The sequence below is a fragment of the Tupaia chinensis genome, unplaced genomic scaffold, assembly GCF_000334495.1.
Source record: "Tupaia chinensis unplaced genomic scaffold, TupChi_1.0 Scaffold000709_2, whole genome shotgun sequence".
NCBI classification, from domain to species: Eukaryota; Metazoa; Chordata; class Mammalia; order Scandentia; family Tupaiidae; genus Tupaia; species Tupaia belangeri.
Window position 1 is genome coordinate 132,525 of NW_006160233.1, and position 25,152 is coordinate 157,676.

General features: G+C 37.1%; 1 protein-coding gene across 1 annotated transcript in view; it reads right to left on the reverse strand.

Annotated features, from left to right (window-relative positions):
* LPXN (leupaxin) overlaps positions 1–23,387 on the reverse strand; it is a 42,897-nt gene extending 19,510 nt beyond the window's left edge. The window contains exons 1-6 of the mRNA XM_027776740.1: positions 23,108–23,387; positions 17,203–17,360; positions 10,282–10,328; positions 4,717–4,825; positions 3,413–3,416; positions 667–821 (exon numbers count right to left, since the gene is read on the reverse strand). Coding sequence (XP_027632541.1) covers positions 667–821; positions 3,413–3,416; positions 4,717–4,825; positions 10,282–10,328; positions 17,203–17,360; positions 23,108–23,120 — 486 coding nt within the window. The 5' untranslated portion in view covers positions 23,121–23,387. The remainder of the gene's footprint in view (positions 1–666; positions 822–3,412; positions 3,417–4,716; positions 4,826–10,281; positions 10,329–17,202; positions 17,361–23,107) is intronic.
* Between the last annotated feature and the right edge of the window lie 1,765 nt (positions 23,388–25,152).

Here is a 25,152-nt window from a genome sequence, read left to right on the forward strand (position 1 = left end):
TGCAGCTAATATCTGGAGCTCTATGCAGGTGAAAATTGTAGTCAATCAGTTTAGACCAGGAATATTTGAACAGTGAGAGCATGAGAAAGATCATCTTGGTAAGAGCAGTACAAAAATAAATTAAAAACATTTTTTTTTAATTTAAAAACTCAAATGTGGGAGTAAGACTCTCCTGGTTTCAAATCTTACTGTCTCGTACTAGACCATGGTATGTAAGTTAACATATCTGAGGCTTCAGTTTCCTTATCTCTACAAAAGGAACAATAATAGAGTCTCTTTGCTTTCAAATGTTCATGTGACCATTAAATGAGTGAGTATGTGCAAAGCACTTCACCCAAAATTCAAGAGCTGTAAGTGATTAGTATTTTTTTCTTTAAAATATTTATTTAATTCCATTTATCATTATTATTATTATTATTTTTACCAAGATAGAGAGACAGAGAAAGTGAGAAAGCAAGCTGCCAGGTCCAGGACTCGAACTGTGGTCAGCCATGTGGGAATCCAGCTCCTTCTAACTACCATGCCACCTGCTAGCCCCGTGATCAGTAGTTAGTAATGATTACTAAGATACCTTAGAAGATAAGGAGAAAGAACGATCCTTAGTGAGACAGAGAGACATACACACATATACAGGTGGCTATAGGACCAACATGTTAGCCCATTTACCTTGCCAGCAATTGGTTTCCGGCAGAAAGTACAGTGGCCCTTGGGTACCGTGGCAATCCCAAGGTCCTGCAATTCCTGCTCCAAACCCCCAAGCATTGAGTCCAGGGAGGTCTTCTGATCCTGCTTGTCTGGTGAGTGTTTCTTGCCAGCATCTGCTTTACCAAAAAAAAAGAAAGAACCATGAAGAGAATCAGCCACCATGTACTTTTATCCTGATTGGCATTTTCTGCACAACTCTATATACTCCTCTACTGACTGATGTCTTAGTCCTTCCCTATCCTTCATCCAAGGCACTGAAGGAATCCCACACTTTAACACTAATAAAAATGCCTTAATTTCCCTTTCATTCTAAGCTCCTCAGAGTAAATGAAATTTGACTAACCTTCCTCTATTTGTAAATCTTTTTTGACCATAGAAAATTGAATGCATAAAGATAATACCTTTTCTAGATCTTATGATGACCCCAGGCCAAGAAGTAGTCATATCTTCCCTTTATTCATTTATTCTGTAATATTTGTTAAACATGTAGTTTGTGTGAATCACTCCTCTAGGTGCTTGAAATAAAGCAATGTACAAGACAAAGTATCTGGCTTTATCAAATTTGCATTATATGCACTATATACAATAAACAAATAAATATATGGTAATAATGTCAGGTAGAGAAAAGTTATGTGATATGCGGACCTAAAATTGACAGAGGATGAGATGATGAAAATGAACTTAGATACGAGTAATCAGAAGAAAATATCTCCTTGGAAGTGATATCGAGGCAGATACTTGAGTGATAAACTTAAGGATCCACAATATTGAAATTTGTGGGGAAAACATTCCAGAGAGAGGAAAGACCCTGAGGAAGAAAACAGTTTGGCACATTAGGAGAAAATTCAAAAAGGTCAATGGGGCTAGAGCAGAAAGAGTGAGATTAAGAGTGGCAGGAGGAGATGATGGAGGGGCAAAGATTTCATAGGGTACTTGGCTAAAAGTTTGGGTTTTATTCCAAAGAAATGGAAAGCACTGAAAGATGTCGAGCATGAGAGTAAAGGAATTTGGCTTATAATATCCCTGTGGCAGCCAACTGAAGAATTAAGTGACGACGAGGGTGGATGGAGAGAAACTATTATATAATGACCTGGACCAGTGTTAGGGGAGAAGGTGGTGAGAAATGGTCAGATAAGACTTGCTGGCAGTTTGGATATATTTAAACTAAACTCCAAAATAATTATTATAAATCATTCAAAGGAAGATTCTCAAATTACAAAGAAACAATGACTAACATATCCATCGTCACTTCATATCCTGTCCAACTCTTTCTACTCCTTTCCAATTGGGTTACTGGTACTACGCACCTAATACTTGGTTGAGCAGAAAACTACAATGGTTTTTCATTACCTCCACATCAAATGTGCACTCATCAGACAGATGTTCAAAGATTCCAGTCTGCTGTTCTCACTTTACCTTTTCAATCTCATTTTTTATTACGTAGTAAAAGGTCTTCATTGTTCAATGCCTGCAGGGCTCCCTACAGTCTCCTGAATATGAATTGCTATTGTCTGTCTTTAAAGCTCTACTTACCTGTTTTTACTGCCTAGCAGAACCTCACATTATCTCACCAATCTAAATGCTCATTTTCTTTCAAGGAATTTTGGTCATCTGACAAATTTCCTTCTTCCTCTATTACATAATGTTGGTTTATGTTCAAGAGGTTAGCATTCAGTTAATGTCTGAATGGCCTGAAAGTGTGAATGATATTAAGTATGAAAAAGAACTAGTAAAAATACAAAACAATTTATGGAATTTTTATGGAATTAATGTGCAAATTTAGGAGCCAGCAGGTGGTATAGTGGTTAAAGAGGCTGGATTCCCACATGGCTGACTGTGTGGTTCAAGTCCTGGACCTAGCAGCTTGCTTTTTCTCACTTTCCTTCTCTCTCTCTATCTCTCTCTGGTCAATTTCAAATAAATAAATAAATAAATAAATAGATAGATAGATAGATAGATAAATAAATAAAATTATGACAATGGATAAAATTAAATAATATAATTCTTTTAAAAAGTGCAAATTTATATTGGTGCAAAAAAATTAGAAATGCATGTTTTCTCCATAATCCACATTTCATATGAATGGTTTGAAGATGCCTTGTATTTATATCTAATTCTACACCTAAGGCTCTTTGCTTGTATATTCCAGAATCCTTCTGAACAGAAGGAATAGAAACAGGAAACATTACCTCTAGGGGCAGAACATGGATGGCTAGGGGCAGCTGACAGGAAAACGGTTTAGTATAAATTATTTTTTATTTTTTATTTTTGTACAATGTGAATGTGTAACTTATTTGAGAAATATTTTAAATTAAAATTTTAAATAAACCAAGACATGTACCAAATCAATTCGAAAAACAGTACAACTAAATCTCCAAATGCACATTTTTTTCTAGCATTTTCAGATACATAGCACCATGAGCCAATCCACTCAGCTTCACTAAAGACATTAGCCCATCAAAAATGATCAGACATTAGGGACCAACAGTTAGCATAATGGCTGTGTCACTGGACTCCCACGTAGTTGACCGTGGTTTGAGTCCCGGACCCAGTGGCTTAAACTCACACTGGGTGCATGTGCGTGCATGCCCAAGATGCTGAGAGGAGAATGGAGAAGGGATTGCAGCGTGGCCATCCTCCCTGGAGGGTGATTTCTCGCTTTCTGTCTCTGTCTTTTGGGCGAGCACACGCGCCCTGTATCAAAAACCTCTCTAAACAAAAAATGGAAAATCATACATTAGGAAAAAAAAAAAAGAAAAGATCAGACATTAAGGAAAACTTGTTTGTGATGTGTATGCATCTGTCACTTTAATAAATATGTTACTCACTATGTGCAAGACACTGAGTGTGCTTGGCATTGAGTCCCACACCAAGACACAAAGATAAGGTCCTTGCCCTCCCTAGTTACATTCATTCTTATATACTGCCTTAAAATTATTTCATAGTCACTTCACAAGTATGTATCAAATCTTCTAAACAGATTTAGAATGCTTAGATTCTCTGCCTTAATAATTCTAGCTTATATGAGGGGTGGTGGGTTCTTCAGAAAGTTCATGGAAAATGCATATTATGAAAAAAACTGTGCATGGATTTAAAATTTATTTTTGCACTTAAATAAACTTGTCTTTGTCTATAAACTTTTTGAAATCTCTTTTTTTTTTTTTTTTTGAGAGAGGTTTTTGCTATATGGCGCGTTTGCTCACCAGACAGACAGAGAGACAGAAAGCGAGAAATCACCCCCCAGGGGGGATGGCCACGCTGCAATCCCTTCTTCTCCATTCTCCTCTCGGGATCTTGGGCACGCACGCATACGCGCCTGGCGTCAGTTTTAAGCCACCGGGTCCAGGGTATTTTTCTTAATAAGTCCTTAAGGTCACTTACCTGATTTTTATTCCCTGCCTGGCCATCTGAGCTCCCATGCATGCTCTGAAATAGAAAGCAGATTTTATCTCAGTATGTCATTGGGACTCTTAATCCTTCCTTCCTACTGTCAGAGTCACACCTTGGTCTCCCTGTTCTGTCTCTGCTTGTCCAACGGTCTCCTCTGTCCTGCACAGCTAGGTCTCTTTGACAGTCCTTCCACACCATCAAGCTTTAGGTGCTTTTGCCTCAGGACTCGCTCTACCTACCTAAAGGCACATTTCCTCCCATCTCTTTATCTCCAAGCCCCAGCCCCATCTCTTTGATAAAATCTCCCATAGCCCTTCCAGAGACATAATATTTGCTCCATGTATTTTGCAAAACCACCTGTCTTTTATTTATAAATGCTATAAAAGCTCATGCCTCAATTTACCAAGCATACTTCAAGTTCCTTAAGATCAATGCCAATATCATATTACCTTTTGTATCTGAATGACATATAGTATAAAACTGAGTTAATTCACTGAATTAAATTTCATCTGGGAAAGTGAATGACAATTTAGATGAATTGCTAAATTGGAAAATGTAGAACTGAGTTCCTCAAAAATAAACTAGTGTCTCCTTGGGCCCTACAGGCTTTATCATCTGGACTATACTCACCTTGGCCTGCATTTCACTTAAGTGGGCCATGAGCTCATCCAACTGGGCAGCTGCTGAGATTTTAGGAGGAGGTGGTGATTCCTTTGGCTCTTCAACCTCACTATAGGGTAAGAATATTTTAAAAATTATACAAAAAAATTATACTAACACATCTAAAGTCACATATGTGCAAGTCCATATAAAGTACCAGAAAATGCAATTTTCATTTTTAATCCCTAAGACATAAGTTTAAAACAGGAGACACAGAGCATTTTGGGGGAAAGATGTTTATATTTTTTTACTAGGACACATGCACTTGTCAGAGAGAGACAGAGACAGAGAGAGGAAAAGTGAGAAATCACCCCCAGGGGGATGGTCACCCCATAATCTCTTCTTCTCCATTTTCCTCTTGGAATTTTGAGCATGCATGCATATGCATCTGGTGTGTTTCAACCCACTAGGTCTAAGACTCTACTGCAGATGATTCAGTGCCTCAACCACCATACCACCTGCTAGCCTGATAAAGAGTATTTTAAAAATTAGTACTAGACTGAAAATCTAAACCAGGTCTCTCTTCCTTTTGTCTCTATTTCTCCCTGGTCATCTCAAAAAATAACCATTGTTCTCAAGTGCATGACATTGGAGAGTGCCAGACATGCAGCTGTCAGGCCGTTCTTCCCCAACTACCAGGAGCAAAGCAGACTCTGAAAAAAGCTTTAAAACCATAGCCTTTTTTTTTTTCCTTAATAGCATTCTTCTTTTGTAAATGATACAATACTGTATATCCTCTCAGTTATTATCAGGCAAAAAACAAACAGAACACAGAGTAGGCATAAACACATTGAGGTCTATGGGCCAAATTTGACCTTGTCTATTAATTTACCTACTATACACAGCTGCTTTCCTGAAATATTGAGTAGTTGTGGCAGAGACCTTATAGCCCAGAATGTCTAACATATTTACTATCTGATTCTTTATAGAAAAAGTTTGCAAATCTCTGGTACAGAACATTTAGATAATATATATGGTGATTGGTTTTATATTCATATAATTGTGAGTAAATTATGAATAAATAAAATTTTGGACCAAACAAAAATATATAAATTCTGTTCAAGTATTTGCACAGTCATTAGTAAAAGTAATCATGTATAAGGATACAAAATAAAGCTCAATACATTTTAAAGATAAAGTATACAGACCATAACCTTAAGCTACAGGGAGTAAAAGTACAAATCAATTGTTACAAAAAATATCCACTTAAGAAAATTAAAGCATTCCTGGGACCAGTAGTTAGAGTAATGGCTGTGTCGCTGAACTCCCATGTAGCTGACCACGGTTCGAGTCCCGGGCCCAGTGGCTTAAACTCACGCCTGGCGCGTGTGCGTGCGTGCCCAAGATCCCAAGAGGAGAACGGAGGAGAAGGGATTGCAGTGTGGCCATCCCCCCTGGGGAGTGATTTCTCACTTTCTGTCTCTCTCTGTCTCTTTCTGTCTTTCTGGCAAGCGCACGTGCCCTAAAGCAAAAAAAACCTCTCCAAAAAAAAAAAAAAAAAATTTAAAGCATTTCTAAATAATTCTTGAGATTGAAAAAAAAAATAGACTGAATTTTTAACCATTTAGAATAGCAATGAGAAAGCAAACACACATGCATGAACACATATACCCTAAGAGTTACAGCAAAATGTCAGTTAAAAAAATATATAGGACTTAAATGCAAAACTTAAAAAAAGGAAGATCAAAATAAACAAAATTTTCAACATAAGAATCTTATAAAACAAAGCTGACAGTGTTTTGGGGAGCGTAGTATAAGATTTCCAAGTACATAGAAGAATATGGAAAATTATTTAGTTTGTTCTATAAATGTCACAGAAATTTGTTACAAGTCAGACAGAGAAGTGTGAGTGTGTGTGTGTGTGTGTGTGTGGGCGCGTGAGTTTGAGGGAGAGAGAGAGACTTAAATAAAGCAGTGGAAATGTGCAGTTAGGTTGTTATTTATTTATTTATTTACAGTTTTTTGGTTGCCATAGGATACATGCACTTACTGGAGAGAAACAGAGAGACAGAAAACAAGAAATCATCCCCACCCCCCCAGAGAAAATGGTCATGCCACAATCCCTTCTCCTCCAGTCTCCTCTCAGGATTTTGGTCATGCACACACATGCACCTAATGTTTTTCAAGCTACTGAGTCCAGGACTCGAACCATGGATGCAAAACTAGACAAAACCAAATATTCTTTCACTAAATATATTTTCATAAATGAAAACGCAAATTTATTACCTCACTTATTTTTATGTATTTACCACCCAGGAAAAAATGTAGAAAGAAAATGGATCTATTTCTCTCTTAAGAAGAAAAGACTATCCTTATGGCACCACATGTCTTATTGCAAACATACAAGTATTAAACAAGCAAACTGTAGGAGGAGAATGGATGTCATTCTCATCTTAAGATAAAAGGTTTTGTCATTAAGGTAAAATATGGCCCTCTACCAGATGCAAGATTTTTTTTTTTCTAATATGAGAATGACAATGGTCAGCTATGCAAATGATTATGACAGGACTGTCAGCATATTCTATTGCCCTGCACTTAAGCACAGAATAAATGTAGATTCTTATTGGGGCCTGTATAGTCCTACAATCCTTCTGTCTCACAGATGGAGCATTCTTGTGCTTATTCCAAAAATTCCCAGTGGTTTGAAAATGGATAACTGTCATGATACCCTGCTAGTAACTGAGTCAACAATATTATATTCTAAGGAGGAAATGAGATGCCTTGAAGAGTCAATAATTACAAACTAAAGTATTGCTGAAAGAAAAGTTTCTGAAAAGGCAGGAGCCTCAAATTAGAGCCCTTTTGTCTCCTGACCTTTTGAAAATGATAAAAGTGCTTTATTATGTCATCAGCAAGAAGTTACTTCATTATGCAGAAATTTTAGTAATACAAGTCATAATGGTGCATTTAAAAAAAAACAGATTTCTTAAGGGTTATATGAGATTTTTTCCACATTTCTTCCTTTAATAATTTTTATGCATTGTTTCTCTCTAGTATTACCAAAATTACTATTTTTGTTCATGTTAAAGATATATTGCTGGGACCAGCAGCTGGCATAATGGCTATGTCCCTGGACTCCCATCTAATCGACTGTGGTTTAAGTCCTGGTCTCAGTGGCTTAAACTCACTCTGGGCACGAGTGTTTGCATGCCCAAGATCCCGAGAGGAGAAGGGACTGTGGCGTGGCCATCCCCCCTGGGGGATGATTTCTTGCTTTCTTTCTCTCTGTCTCTCTCGTGAGCTCATGCACCCTATAGAAAAAAAATTATATATATATATATGCTATATATAACTATATTAGAATCATTATTCTATGGCTATATTCACAGCTGGTATTGATTATTGTTTCAAAGTCTATCAAAAGCAATGTTTAGTTCATTTAGGAAAGTCAGAGAAAATGGTAGAAGCATTATATTAGACTTAGTTTCTAAGTCTAATATTCTATCTGTACATGCTAGCCCTGATGTATATCAGCCTCAGGGATCTGTGTCAGTCTATCATGTATTTACTAGGTCACCTGGATTTTAGATTGCTCTCCCACACAGGCCTAAGCAGCAAGTTTCATTCAGTAATATGAAGCATATCGAAGTCCAGTCAGAACACAAACCACTGTGAGTAAACAGAAGGAATTTAATAAAGAAATCTGAGTATGTGATGATGGGAGAGCTAAGAAGCAAAGCAGAAGATATTGTGGCAACTCAGATTAGCTACAGCAGGAAGTCATGACTACCCTTCTGCCAGAAGTATAAAAAAGAAAGAGTCCAAGGGTCCAGGTCAAAGGACAGACGTTGGAACCACAGCAGATCCGTCATGCTCCAGTTGGAAAAAACCACATTGTATGCAGTATAAAGATGTACAATGATTAAATGTAAATTTTTTTTAAATACGTATTAACAAAAAAGAAGATATAGCTTTTGACAGAGACATGGTAGGAAGAAGGTAACTAGAAAGGAAATGCCTTGGATTTTCCTGCTTTTCATCCTCTAGTTTCTCTATAGTGCCTTCCATTGGTTAAAGCTAGTGATAGCTAACTGACCCTGAGCCTGGAAAACCCAAACAGCAGGCGTCAGCTCCCCTAACTGCAGGGCAAAAGAAGAGGGAGGAAGTAAAGAGAAATAGGACAGAGGTCTATACTATGGAGAAAGGGGTGTCAACCAGTATTGGTATGCCACCAATTGATCATAATGCCAAAAATACAGAAAATGGCTGCTTTTCACGGCACATGTTTTGTGTGTTCACTCATATTTCTATTTAAGTCTTGGTTTCCTAGATTTAAGAAACTAAGTATTTACTGAGCACCAACTCTGTACCAAGTACTGTTCTGCTGTTGTTGCTTTGCTTTGTTTTGATTTTTGGAAGGGGAAGAGGTACTATGGAAAATGCCCAAAGTATAATTTCCTAGAAGTAGAATAAACTGCAAATTTGTATTAATGAATTAGAATCATTCCTACCAAAACGCGGTGTCCCCAAGTGGAAAGTTTTAAAAAGATTTCTCATAGTACAAGTCTGCCCTCTATTTTTGCTTTTTATTTGTGTACTATTGGCTATGACTCTGAAATCAAACAGGATGTGCAGTAGTACTCTTTACCAAGAATGAGTCTTCACTGTCTACATTTTAAGCCCTTACGAATATATTTCATAGAGGGCAGCAGGTGGCGTGGTGGTTAAGATGCTGGATTCCTAAGTGGGTGACTGTGGTTTGAGTCCTGAACCTGATGGCTTGAAAATTATGCCAGGAGCATGTTCACATATGCCCAAAATCCTGAGAGGAGGACAGGGAAGGGATTACAGCATTATCATCACCTCTTGGGTGTGAGTTTTCCTCTTTCCTCCCTCTGTCTCTGTTTGTCTCTCTCGAGCAAGTGCACACACCCTATTGCAAAAAAGATTTAAAAAAATGTGTTTCACAGAAATCTGTCTGATGTTAAAAACTGCATGTTGTAAATGAAGATAGAATAAGACAAGTGGCTTTTTTTTTTCTTCGGACTGTCAATTCTGCTTTAGCCAGGATTAGGAGAAATGATTAATAAGTGAATCAGATTAAATATGTAACTTTAATTAATCCTTTCACTCATTAAATAAATTTTGAGCAAATATAGAAAGAAGTATATTCTCATTAGTCTGCCATGAAAACCTACTATTTTAATTTAGTCCTGATGCCAGCTCTGATGTTGGAATCTTGCTTAAGTTTTCCTCAGGTGTGTTTTCTCTTTTGTGAACCAGAGCATGATCCCTGCAACAGCCAGGCCAAACATCTGTGGTGATTCTTGGACTATTTATACTTATTCAGGTGGTAAAAGTAGCAGGACCCACCAGCCTGGGTAGTCCATGTAGATACCAGGCACTTGGAAAGTTGCCAACTCAGCTTAGCAGTTTTACTTCTACTGAAAGATTGATTATGGCAAGAGGAGGAGGGTAGTAGGAGTTCCAATAATAAACATTTGCAAAACAAATTACTGTCCTAATAAAGATTAGTAAAAATTATGTAATAGCATTAATTTTTGTAAGTATTTAATAAAAAAATACCTGTAGATATTGCTTTCCTGGATATTGGTAGTATACACAAGCTGCACCTAAGACAAAAGTAAGAGAGAAAAAAAGAATGAATTTCTGTTATTAGAACGTTGGTGCTTATTTTATGCCCAAAGTACAGTATATTTTTAGCTTCTAAAAGGAACTGATAACCAACATATCTCTGAGGTCTTTTTCCATAAGGCAGAAAAATTACCAGTCATCCCACAGATAAACATCAAATTTTAAAGAGTAATTGGCATGTGAACAAATACAAGAACCCCTTTCCTGTCTAAAAAGCACTGAAACAGAGAAGGAAATCATCCCCTAAGAGAAACTACAAAACATACAAAATAGGTCAAAGCCCCTTAACCTAGACAGGATAGTGCCTATGGATGGACTCTAACACGATTAAACTTGACATATGAAAAGAAATAGCGTGTGACTCTAAAGAATGGTTCACCAGCAATTCATTTATTTATTGAACAGACATTTACTGAGCACTTGTCATGTGCCAGGGCTGGGTATGTAGCAGTTAAAAAACAAAACAAGGGACTAGCAGTTAGTGTAATGGCTATGTTGCTGGACTCCCACGTAGTTGACTGCAGTTCGAGTCCTGGACCCAGTGGCTTAAACTCTTGCCGGGTGCGTGTGTGTGCGTGCCCAAGATCCCAAGAGGAGAATGGAGGAGAGAAGGGATTGTGGTGTGGCCATTCCCCCTGGGGGGTGATTTCTCTCTTTCTGTCTCTCTGTTTCTCTCTGTCTTCCTGGCGAGCGTATGTGCCCGATAGCAAAAACCTCTCAAAAAAAAAAAAAACAACAACAGAGCCATATAGTGTCTCAGTGGTCAACACAACAGTATGTAATGCTGGACCTACATGGCAATGTTCTGGGTTCTTGTCCTGAAACCTTCTTATACATCTCAACCATGCACATGTGCATGTCTGCATTCTGGGTTGTCTAAGGCTACTGGTGGATCACAGTGTGAAGACCTCGTTAGTGGTCTCTCTCATGAAAAAAAAAAAGTAAAAACACAAAACAAAAACAAATAAAAACTAAACCCTGGAGCTTGGAGATTACATTCTGATGGGGATCAACAGATACTTCAGGCTGATAGGTAAAATCAGTCAGAGAAGTTGGGAAGTGGGGCAGAGACAGCAACTGTAAATACATTAATCAAAGAAGGACACATTATGAAGAGGACACTTGAGCAAGAACTTATAGGAGGTGACAAGAGTAAGCAGATACTTGGAATAACACAATCCAGGAACAGCAAAAAAAGCACCCTAAAGCATCTGTGGAACAAGGAGGCCAATGCAGCCTGAGCAGTTAGGCCAGGGATGCAGGGACAGAGTAAAAGGTGCCAGATCATGCATAGAGTATAAATATACATAATGTACTGTTCAAACTGGGACACTTGATACAAATGGGGGTAATAATTCATATTATATAATTTCTGAAATAAGTATTTATTGACTAAAATTATATTGGTAGATTTGTAAAATAATTATTTTCAAAACTTATTTTTAAAATAAAATGTTCTAAATTACATTTTTTTTAAAGTTTTTCTATAGGACACATGTGTTCACTAGAGACAGAGAGAAAGAGAAAGTGAGAAATCATCCCCTGGGGGGATGGTCATACTGCAATCCTTTCTCCTCTCTTCTCCTCTTGGGATTTTGAGCATGTACACACACGTGCCTGGAGTGTTTTTCAGGCTGCTGGATCTTAAACTGGAGCCATGCAATAGGCCACGTGGAATCCAGCCACCTTACCCACCACACCACTGCTGACTTTCTAAAGTATTTTTAAGTGATACATATTAAATAAAATTAAAAATACAAATAGTCATTGATTATCTGAACATGTAAATATAGCATAATTGGATAATGGTACTGCAGTAGGATTGATATTCTGCTAGGCAGATCTATTGGAGGGTTGCAAGTTCACCCCTGGAGACCTCCCAGACCTCTCATGATTAGGACTGGTTGAAGCTGTGGAGGAGGGTGTGGCTCACAGTACTGAGACCCTGTTAAGAGTGTTGTGTTTCTGTGTCTCTCTTGCTCATGAAGCAAAAAATAAAAGATTTAAAAAATAGCACAAGAAATAATCATTTCTGGTATATACTCACATACCTTAATTGATTACTTAGCCATTGTTTCTAATGCTGTGATGTGGAAATTTTTCTGGAAAATGTGCTGTTTTCAATATGTTATTAATACTTTCATAAAACAGCAACTTCTTAAAAGCCTCATTTTATGCTTAACATATTTGAAATTGTTGACATTTCCTTGATGCTTCTTTGTAAACCATAATGCTTTCAAGTGAGAAAATACTGCCTCTCCAGATAAGGGAAAACACGTGTGTCACAGCAAGTTCTGCTAAATACTAATATGCTCAATTCTATTTTTTTATTTTAAAATGTATAATAGCAGTTACATCGCTGAACTCCCATATAGCCAACTGCAATTCAAGTCCTGGACCTGGTGGCTTGAAAACCACATGGGGTGCGTGTGAGTACATGCCCAAGATCCCAGGCGAGGAATAAAGGAGAAAGGATTGCAGTGTGGCTATTCCCTCTGGGGGATGATTTTACCCTTTCCCTTTCATTGCCTGTCTCTTTGTCTCTGGCAAGCACATGTGCTCTAAGGCAAAAACAGAAAGAAAGAAAGAAAGAAAGAAAGAAAGAAAGAAAGAAAGAAAGAAAGAAAGAAAGAAAGAAAGAAAGAAAGAAAGAAAGCAGGGCAGGAAGAAAGGCAGGCAGGCAGAGAGAGAGAGAGAGAGAAAGAAAGAAAGAGAGAGAGAGAGAGAGAGAAAGGAAGAAAATTAGTTAATATTGGGCTAGCCCCATAGTTTAGTGGGTAAGGGAACCAGATCCCATATGGTCAACCACGGGTTATAAATCACATGGGAGTCCAGCAACATAACCATTATGTCAACTGCTGATCCCACCCTGTGGCAATCTACCAGGATTCTAAGCAAGCACGCATGTGTACCTGGTGTGTTCTGCTGGGACTAGAACTCAAATCTGCTGGCCATGTAGGATCTGGCTCCCCTCTATGCAGTGCTTAACCACTGTTCTGTGAGGTCATCCAAGTATTTACTATTTACTTTTTAAGTTTCTTCTTTCTTTTTTTTAATGTTTGCCATAGAGCATCTTTGTACTCACCGGAGGGACACAGAGAGAGAGAGAGAGAGAGAGAGAGAGCGCAAGAGAGAGAAAGTGAGAAATCATCCCCCAAGGAGGATGACCAAACCTCAGTTCCTTTTCTTCACTCACTTCTTGGGATTTTGGCACTTATGCACACCCACTTGTGTAATTTTCAAGCTGCTGGGTCTGGAGCACCATGTAGGAGTCCTTTGCTATAACCACCATACAACCAGCTGGCCCCTTTCTTCCATGAGAAGAAAGAGAGAGAGAGGGGCATGCCCAACTGGGACCGTGCTACAATCCACTGCCAGCCTCAATCAGCCTGGCCCATAGGTACATGTGTATGTTTCTGGCATGTATATGAAGACTCGAGTGAAAACTGGGACCTTCACATGTGGCTTCAGCATTGCGGAGTGTGGCAATACCACTGTGCCATCATGGTTGAACAATTAAGTATTTACTTTTGAAGAGGATGCCAATGTTCCTTCACCGTATTTATTGCATCTGGTTTTTAAAGAGACAACAATATATCTGAATGCTATATATATATATATAAATGATATTGCTGTTTGTTCCCATGGTTAATGGTAAATGTTGACAAATACTCTGTGCAAGTTACATATTCATAATTAATGTTCTTCAGAAAATTAAAAATGCATTTTTGGGGGACCAGCATTTGGTATAATGACTATGTCGCTGGAATCCCATGTAGTCGACCATGGTTCGAGTCCTGGACTCGGTGGCTTCAACTCATACCGGGCATGTGTGTGTGCATGCCCAAGATCCCAGGAGGAGAATGGAGGAGAAGGAATTGTGGTGTGGCCATCCCCCCCGCGGGGTGATTTCTTGCTTTGTCTCTCTGGCAAGTGCAGGTGCCTATAGTAAAAACCTCTCAAAAAAAAAAAAAAAGAAAAAAAAGAAAATGCAGTTTTTATTTGTTTTGAACTAACTGCTGAAAGCTTTATTGTAAAATTTCAAAAACATTACTAAATAATAAAAGAGATCTTTACATATGAAAATAACAAAATTGGCTCAAAACATTCAGATTGCATTTAAAAACATTAAAAAATACTATACTCTATGACAAGAATAATTAATCTCTATTCCCTAAACATAGTCTTTTTGACGGTAAGCCATGATTTCTCTACTGACCCTGAGAAAGCTCTATGCATCTCACAGTTCACCATCTGATCCATGACATGTCATGAGTGGTGGTATACTAAGTGCCAGGAGAGGAATAAGTCTAAAAAATTTTCCTGCCATCATTTAAGACCACAGGAGTTAGCTGTCACTGATTGCTTGTGCATAGGCTCTAAGCTTCAATAATTAAATACCCTGCATATAATCCTTGAAAGATTGCTGCTAGTTAGGTTTTGGCTTAACAGGATCAGGAGAGACAGAGGAAGAAGTAATCATATAGATTATGGTTATAATCTAACAGAATGAAGACAATAGCTCCCTCATAGAGGGATAAATAAGTATCTTCAAAAGTGTGAGTAGGGGGGCAGGCAGGTAGCATGGTAGTTAAGGTGCTGGACTCCCACATGGCCGAATTTGATTCAAGTCCTGAACCTCGTGGCTTACTTTCTCCCTCTCCCTCTCTCCCTCCCTCTCTCTCTCTCTCTCTTTCTCTCTCTCTCTGTCTCTGGTCAAACTGAATAATAATAATAAATAAAATAAATAATTCTTTTTTAAAAAAGTATGAGTATGTATCTGTGGAAAAGGACAGTTACAAGGGGAACTTACCCATGAATTCAAATTTCAGGTCTGTGCTACTGATTAATCCATATAGTATACAAGGATTAATCAGAATATCATAATTCAAAAACACCAGAAATAAAAAGCATCTATTTAATTCCTCTTATACTAATTCCAATCTCATCAAGTGACCTTAAATTGTAAATTCATAGGCTTATCCATATGAAAAAATTATATGTATCAGCATATACTATATCTGTTTTATGTGATGGTTTTAGCATTAATCATAAATTACTAATTTGGGTTTCAGGGATTTTATATATATATGTATATACACACACATACACATAATGCACACACCTATACATATGAGATATTTATATCATATATATATATATATACACCAAATATATCATATATATGTATATATATATGTCATAAATACATATCTTATATATACAAGATGTGTATATGTGTATATATGTGTGCACGTGTGTGTGTGTGTGCAGATATGTGAGTTTGGTTGATTTCCTAGAGCATCATCATTTCTAGGTAGAGTATAACTGAATCACCTAATCTATTCAACAGAAAATAAGACCTGAAAGTAGTAACTGAAAGGTCACTCCAAGAAGACTTGTCTATCCTGCCATCTAGACTTCGCCACATGATCTCTGGCCTACTGAGTGCTATTCCAGTCAACTGCAACATGATACCTAGACAGTAACATCTGAATATCCTAAGTGAATCAGGCAATAATCTGCCAGTTACCAAATCCTCATTAGAAAAAATGTATTAGATCATCAGGAAAGTCATGATGCATTTTTGCACAGAAAAATATAGAAAAATACGTCATAACTTTCCCAATAACCTAATAGTTCTCAAAGCTTATTCTGTAATGATCTTTTTTTCAATTTTCCTCCTCCTCTCTCTCTTTCTCTCTCTCTCTGTCTCTGGTCAAACTGAATAATAATAATAAATAAAATAAATAATTCTTTTTTAAAAAAGTATGAGTATGTATCTGTGGAAAAGGACAGTTACAAGGGGAACTTACCCATGAATTCAAATTTCAGGTCTGTGCTACTGATTAATCCATATAGTATACAAGGATTAATCAGAATATCATAATTCAAAAACACCAGAAATAAAAAGCATCTATTTAATTCCTCTTATACTAATTCCAATCTCATCAAGTGACCTTAAATTGTAAATTCATAGGCTTATCCATATGAAAAAATTATATGTATCAGCATATACTATATCTGTTTTATGTGATTGTTTTAGCATTAATCATAAATTACTAATTTGGGTTTCAGGGATTTTATATATATATGTATATACACACACATACACATAATGCACACACCTATACATATGAGATATTTATATCATATATATATATATATACACCAAATATATCATATATATGTATATATATATGTCATAAATACATATCTTATATATACAAGATGTGTATATGTGTATATATGTGTGCACGTGTGTGTGTGTGTGCAGATATGTGAGTTTGGTTGATTTCCTAGAGCATCATCATTTCTAGGTAGAGTATAACTGAATCACCTAATCTATTCAACAGAAAATAAGACCTGAAAGTAGTAACTGAAAGGTCACTCCAAGAAGACTTGTCTATCCTGCCATCTAGACTTCGCCACATGATCTCTGGCCTACTGAGTGCTATTCCAGTCAACTGCAACATGATACCTAGACAGTAACATCTGAATATCCTAAGTGAATCAGGCAATAATCTGCCAGTTACCAAATCCTCATTAGAAAAAATGTATTAGATCATCAGGAAAGTCATGATGCATTTTTGCACAGAAAAATATAGAAAAATACGTCATAACTTTCCCAATAACCTAATAGTTCTCAAAGCTTATTCTGTAATGATCTTTTTTTCAATTTTCCTCCTCTTTATAAAGCAACAATCTTTAAATGAATACTAAAGGTTTTTTTTTTTTTTGCTCTTTCTTGAATATATGATTCTTTCATATCATTTTATGTGGGATACGATTAGTTTTCAGAAATGCACACAAACATCTATATTCAAGGTACTACAATAAAGGAAAAGTTACCGGCATGGAATTTCTGCTATCCTGAACAGGAAGGATCTCTGAAGTCTCAGCAATGTTACTCTCTTTTCTGGAATGCTGACCCAGGGAAATAGGATCTGGGTTGGAACATTCATCATTGTCCTGGAGGGTGGAACGTTCCAGTTCCTCTAATAAGGCATCTATATCATAAAAAACAAACAAACAAACAAACAAAAAAAACAAACAAAAAAAACAAGAGAATCATTATTCAGAATATGTGACTTTCTGCAATTATTTCCCCCTTAAGTATTCCCACTGTACTCCCATTCATCTCCTTCTTTTGGATGAAGGTTATTTTTAAATACTTTCTCTTACTCCTTACTTCACTTCAAGAATGTGGTCTATTCTACCAGGAGGTGTTTAATGACTCCTCATATTGTGGCTTTTTTTCTTATTTCCTATGGTTATGTTCAATGTCATAATCTTACAATTTGATTTCTTACATTTCAGGTATTAATTTTTAATATTCATTTCTGAGACTGCTCACAAAGATCCCTAATTAGAAAGAAAATTTTCCAAATATTAGGTCATCGGGAAAGCAATGATGCATTTTTCTGTGCAAAAATGCATCATGACTTTTCAGACAACCCAATATTCTCCTACCAAAAAAAAAAAAAGCTATTATATTATTGTTTTCAGAGCTATATCATGTGGGCCAGCAGGTGGTGGTTAAGGCGCTGGACTCCCACACGGCTAACCAAGGTTTGAGTCCTAGACCTGGTAGCTTGTTTTCTCACGTTTCCTCTCTCTCCTGTGTGTGTGTGCATGCTTTCTATAGCAAACTTTTAAAATAATAATAACATAAATTAAATAATACTTAAAGAAGTAAAGAAAAAATACCCTGATGATTTTTATCCCTGATGATTGTTTTCCTTAAATCTCAAGAATTCTGCCAAGCACATAACAAAATTCTCAAAACAAAATATAAGTATTCTGTATTTTAGGTATGGAAAGAAAAACAGGTTGTGGAGAAAATAGAGATATTGCAAAATCAAGGAAGATATCAAATTCAAATAGTTGGGGTTTATTTCTCTTACAATTTTCATGGGAAAAAACAATGGGCTTCACAAGTATCATACTAGTACCTTTCTGTTATAATGAAATTAATATTAATTAATATAAATCAACATATGCTACATATTGTGCTCAAGAGTCTACAAATTTTATTTAATTATCCTAGCTTTTTGAGACAGAAATTGTTTTCATTTCGTAGATCAAGAGTTAGAATTTACTTAACCTCAAGAATGAAGAACCAGGACTTGAACCTTGGCTCCTATTCTAATTAAAAGTTGAAAGATAAAAGCTCTGTTCTCACATGATTCTCTGGTCATCTTGAGCATGACATGTTCTAGTCTGAAGATGTTTCCCCACTTACATAGTGGAGCAATGGGATTAGAACAGCATTTTTCAAATTATAGGGTAAGAGCCACTAGTAGATTTCTAGTGGATTTCTTATAACTATGGATTATAGTTTTTAAAAGTTTATAAATATTGGATTATATTATTTCTAAAGACCTGTCTAGGTCTACAGTTCTGATGGGAGAAAAATAAACTTTGAAAGCTATTTAAAAAGGGAGAAGAAAACCCCAGATTTTAATTTATTTCCTATATTGGAAAAAATTGGTATTTCTTAAGGACATAAAGAAAAATCTAATCCTCTTTTAAAATGTACCCATTCCAGAAGAGAGAGAGAGAGAAAGAGCAAGGTGTATATATCACCCCTGACAGGGTCTATATCATGACCTACCCCCAGCTTCAGCTAGCCTTGATCACGAGCACACAATGCCTGGCATACTCGGGGAGTTCTTTAGACCAAAGCAGTACCCTTCCCATGTATGTCTGTTTGTAAAGACTGTGTTTTATCACTGTACTACTATGAAGCTCTAACTTGTTTTGTTTTTAATATTTTGCAAGGGGCCAGCAGGTTGCATGGTGGTTAAGGTGCTAGACTCCCACACAGCCAAGTGCAGTTGAAAGCACAGTTCAAGTCCAGGACCTGGCAGCTTGCTTTCTCACTCTCTCTCTCTTTCTCTCTATGTCTCTCTCTAGTCAAATTTTAAAAATAATAAATAAAATAAAGTCTCTAAAAAATTAATATTTTGCAGAGGACTTGTTGGAAGGGAAGAAGTTATACAGTAACTTTCATGGGGAATGGACACATCACAATCCCTTCTCCATTTCTCCCTCCTCTTGAGATTTGGGCATGCATGCACAGGAGGCTAGCATGTTTTTCAAGCCACTGAGTCCAGGATTCCAACTAAGTAGTTGGCCATGTGGGATCCAACTGCCTAACCACCATGCCACAGGATGGCCTGCCCTCATGGTTTGTACAAATGAAATGAACAGATTTCTCTCCACCATCTGTCTCACAAAAAATGTTGACATTTATGCCACATTTCAGAGATAAGTAAAAAGAGCTAAACTCATCAGGGCAAAAGTAGACTGTAATGGGAAAAAGAGATGCAGTGGGAATCCACAGATAAAAAAGACTTAAGAAACATAACTAATTTCAATGCATAAACCTTATTTGCATCATTAAATAAATGTTAAAAAAGGAAACAATCAAGGATATTGAACTCTATCTAGATATCCAATAATATTAAATGAATACTGTCCACTTATTTTAGATGTGCCAATATTTGACAATATTAAGTAATTTCTGTTCATTTTTTAGATATGATAGTGGTATCTCATGATATTAAAAATTAAACCTGTTATGAGTATAATACTGGCAGTATAATTATTGGTATAAATACATATATACACACAAGCATGTATATTTCAGAAATTAATAATGAAGTATTTACAGATTTAATGATGTAATATCTAAAATTATTATAAAATAATATGAGGATGGAAAAAATGGGTGGGGATATATACATAAAATAAGCTTGGTGAAGAGATGATTGTTTAAGCTGTTGATGGAATACATCGTATTTCATTAAACTATATTCTCTACTTTTGCATATTTTAAAATTCTCTATAATCAAAGAAAAAGAAAATTAAGGTAGAAATAGAAAGTCAGGCCAGCCTGTGGCATAGTGGTTAAGGCAGCTGGATTGCACATGGCCTACTCCATGGTTTGGTTCCAGACTTGGCATCCTGAGAAACATACTGTGTGCATGTGCATGCATGCCCAAAATCCCAGGACGAGGGAGAAATGAAGAAGGGATAGCAGCATGACCTTTCGCCATGCTAGGTACTTTCTCACTTTCTCTCTCCAGGGAGCACATGTACCCACTGGCAAAATTAAAAAGAAAAAGAAAGTAAAATTTTTATCTCAGAATTCTATTTGCCAGACAATTACAAATTCAGAATCACAAATATTTATTCTCTTTCAAAAATGAATTCCTTTTTTTATTTTCTAAGCCTTGCTCCAAACAGAAGTCACAGATCCTCTTGGATTAAACAACAACAAAAGTGCAATAAGAATTACAGGAAAGGGGAGACAATAACACTAAGAGGAGTTACCCTTAGCAGCACCAGCTAACCAAAGATTTTAAAGCTCTTTTTGTGGGTCATGAGTTAACAGGCCTTTCTCTTCCTCTTTCCTGAGTGTACATTATCACTAACAGCCCAAGGTTATGTCTTTTGCCAGATTCTGTAATTTGAAGATGACTAATTTCAGTATAACAAATACAGGATTACTAGGGGGAGAGGGGAGGCCACTACTAGACTAAATTCTATAGTCCTTCTCTACAGTCCCTTACCTGAGAGCATCAATATCAACATCAACATCAAAGGGGGTAAAGTAAGGTCTCTTGAGGGTCTCCATGCATTGTAATGATTTTATTCTGAGCTAGAGTCTGTTCCTGGTTCCTCTTTATCTATCATCCACATATAATGAGGGTTTAGATAAAATCTTTCAGTTAAGATAAAAGCTACTAACTTTCAAGGCAGTACTACAAAGAGGAATTATTTGCTAACCTGGGTCAACCTGTCCAGGATTCTATTTCTCTGCAAGTAGAAAAAAGACCCATTCCAAGTCTCTACAGCAGTTATTGGGCTGATGACAACCTGAAGATCTTGAGGTGTAGTAGCCATTAACAGCCTGTTGAGGTCTAACCAACTGGATAATCTACACAAACAATAGCTTTCAGGCCGCTTAGTACTTTCTACATTTCTGGATATTAAATTTCTCTAATATCGATAGTGCTGAGGATCTGTATAACTATACTTTTTTTTTTTTTTCACGTCTGCTATCCCACTGGTCAGAAAACCTGAATCAACACAATTCTAAAACAGAACATACCTTCTAGCTTAATTGGTTTTGGTGTCAGGTGGTCTAGAGAGCAACATTGAACAAGTTACTTTTTAATTTTCTCATGGGTAATGTATTTCAAAGGGTTGCAACAAACACTAAAATAGCATGTAAAAAATGTCTAGTTTAACCTAAGTCCCTAAGTAAGCAGTAGTTCCTTTTTGAATTATTTTCATGAAAATCATTAGGAATCGCTAAAAAGAAAAGAAAAAAAAATGGATCCTTACAGAACTCCGGCAGAAATGCAAATTTACTCAACACTCCTACAGAACAGAAATTTGGATTCCACTCTAAAATCAAAATACAGCCTACTTCAGTATCAAAGTAGACTTTACCTCCAAAACAGTTTAGTATTTATTAAACACCTTTTCCTCTTTATTAACATCTCTTCCTCCCTCCTGTTTGCCTTTCTTCCTTCCATTATTCCTCTGGTTACCAAATCACCTCACTCCACCTCAAAACAATAAAAAAATAAAATAAAATAAAAAAGACAATGAAAGTGAGGACAATATGCAAGATGTTTTTGTTTTCACTTTTGACATACCCCAAATATACGCAAACTGAGACACAGTGAAAAATAATAAACACGGCATGAAAACTGGGTAAAGATTAAGAGACTCAACAAGTTATAACTACCAGCAAAACAGTTGGCAAAGACTTATGAAAAGAGGCCCAAGATTGAAAAACCTTATATTACTCCAAGGTTTGAAATCAGGAATCTTTCTGGGTAATACAGACAAAAATTACACTGATTTTAATCACCTCAGAGTGAAAAGAAGTATATTTTCCGGCCGCAGTTATCCGTTCCTTCTTAATTCCTCTGAATAAAAAGCTTAGCACGGAGCCAGCCCTACAGCCTAGTAGTTAAGGGAGCTAGATCCCATATGACCAACAACAGTTCAAGCTTCTGTCCAGGCAGCTTGAAAAAACATACCCAAATCCTGACAGGATGGAGAAATGGAGAAGGGACTGAGGCACGGCCACACCCTGTTGGGGAGTGTTCTCTGTCCCTTGGTCTGTCTTCTAAGCACGTATACCCTCTGACAGTTTTTCTTTTTTAAAAATCTTAGCAACAAAATATCACTGGAATTACATTGCTATGTCTTCTTGATTAAGTACTAAACTATGAACAAATAAAACAAATGAAACCATTCTGGCCTTCTCTAATCTCTGTAGATCTCTCAAATTTATGCTTCTATTCCATTCATCCTCCTTATAATAACCCCCTTCCCCCTCTTTATTTTCCCCCCCAAAATCACATATTTGTAGTTGTCTAGCTGTGTGGCCACCCAGTGATGATCAGTAGCTCCCAACAGGAAAAATGTCCATAATAAAATAAAAATTTCAATCATGATTCAGTCCAAAAGTATTTGTTGAGTGTTTACTCTGTGGTTAGCACCAAACCCATTACCTATTGTGCCACTGCAAACAGTGAACCCATAGTTCCCCCCAAACAATCATAGTTCCCAATGCTTCACTCTTGGTTGGGCTGAGGACAGAGTTGGGAAGTGAAAATAAAATCTTCCAGCACTTTCCTCAATCTGGTTACAAGGACACCCCACCACGCATGGACATAGCAGCCAATCTTCAACCCCTCAGACTTTCCTCCAACAAGTTCCCACTCACCCAACTCTTCCATCGCCCCGCACTTGGATGCTCAGGTCTCACAGGGTGAGAAACTGCTTTGGCATGTGCTGAAGGAGAGGACCGCAAAGCAACTGAATGAGACGGCGTAAAGCAGCCTCTATAACCCTTTTTGGTTCCTGTATTCGCTTAGCACTTCCTCTCTTCTGATTTGGTGTTTTTTTCTTTATTTGGTAGGTCAGGAGACTGACATAGAACAGCAGATAGTAAAACTTGAGTTCTTGTAGTACATTGTACAATGTTAAAAATCCAAAATTAATATTGCAAAATTTGAGCACTTATCACCTGTTAGGATTCACCTTGAATTCATGGGAATGGCAGATTTACCTGTGTGTTGCTCCCATGTGCAGATATCCCACTGTGATGAGTATCAGCCTTTTTTTTCTTTCCTGTGAAACTGGGGAGTTGGGGGGAGGGGGCTGGAGGCATACTTTGCATCTTAAAGTTCCCATCAGAGTTAACTAGCAGGAAATTCACTTTGATGTCTTTACTTACTCAGAAATCATGTGCTTACCTGCATACTTGTACAGATTATAAATTCCTTAAAAGGGTAGAAGTGATTCCTACTTGGATTTCCAGGATCTGGTCCAGAATGCAAAAATCTAAAGGAGTCATAAAGAATGAAGCTGGAAGGTGTAAGGTAGTAGGTACTAAACTGTGGAAATCTCAGTTAAGCATAATTCCTGCCTCATAGAAATTTCTCCTAAAAGTGACACTAAGGTTAACTTTTTTTTTTTTTTGGAGAGATTTTTGCTATAGGGTATGTGTGCTCGCCAGACAGACAGAGAGACAGAGAGACAGAAAGCGAGAAATCACCCCCCAGAGGGAATGGCCACGCTGCAATCCCTTCTCCTCCATTCTCCTCTTAGGATCTTGGGCACGCATGTACATGTGCCCGGCATGAGTTTAAGCCACTGGGTCCAGGACTCGAACTGCGGTTGACTCTGTGGGAGTCCAGCGACGTAGCCATTACACTAACTGCTGGTCCCCACTAAGGTTAACTTTTTACACAGCTTTTATTCATTTTGAATGAAATATTTACAAAAAATCTTACTATGAGAGGACAGTATGTAAAACGATTATAATTATGGCCCTGTAATAGACATTCCTGTCTTTACCATTGGTGAAATAGGTTTAAGGAATAGCTCTGCTTACTGTAATCAACTTTTTTGACTTCAAAGTCTGTGATCTTTCCTCTACAATTGTCTTTTTGTAAAAGAATATTTATTCCAGTAGGCCAACAGATGGCGTAATGGTTATACCACTGGACTCCCACATAGTCAGCCTTGGTTCAAGTCCCAGACTCAGTGGCTTAAAACTCATGCCAAGCGTGTGTGCATGTGCGCCCAGAATCTGGAGAGAATGGGGGAGGGATTTCGGTGTGGCCATCCCTTTCTGGAGGTGATTTCTCGCTTTCTGTCTCTCTGGTGAGCATGCACACCCTATAGCAAAAATCTCTTTTAAAAAAAATTATTCGTTCTCCATTCCACTGTCTGTAATTTTTTTTTTTAATAGAAAGGAGATTCCCCTCTGTATTACTTTGAGCAGCCATTGGATGTCAGTGCTGCTTCAGAAGTCTGCTTGCTGCAGTTACAAAAAAATTCCCATTGATACACCAAACTATTTTTACAACTAAAAACGACATTAGCCTTATGAAAGTCCAAAACAGTAGAGAATATAAAATATTTGCTCAATTCTAAGTGGTAACTGGGTTAAAACACTGGAAGGAAAAACGTACTCCAGAGCTTCTCTACAGCTTACCTGAATGATTAATGTTAAATTTAGAATTGCATCCCCAGCTCTTGTCTTTAATCCTCTTTCTTCTGGGGCTTTTAAGCCTGGATCCTTTATTTTTTCCAAGGGTAAAGTACTGTCTCTGTAAATCCTTCCTTGATTACAGTAAAGGAAAGCAAGAAAAGGAATGTGAGAGACTCATTGCATCAAGGACTGTAACTTCCAGGTGAGCAAATGGAAACTCGCTTTTGATACATAGAGAAGGGGATTTAGTTGCACACTTTAACAAGCAG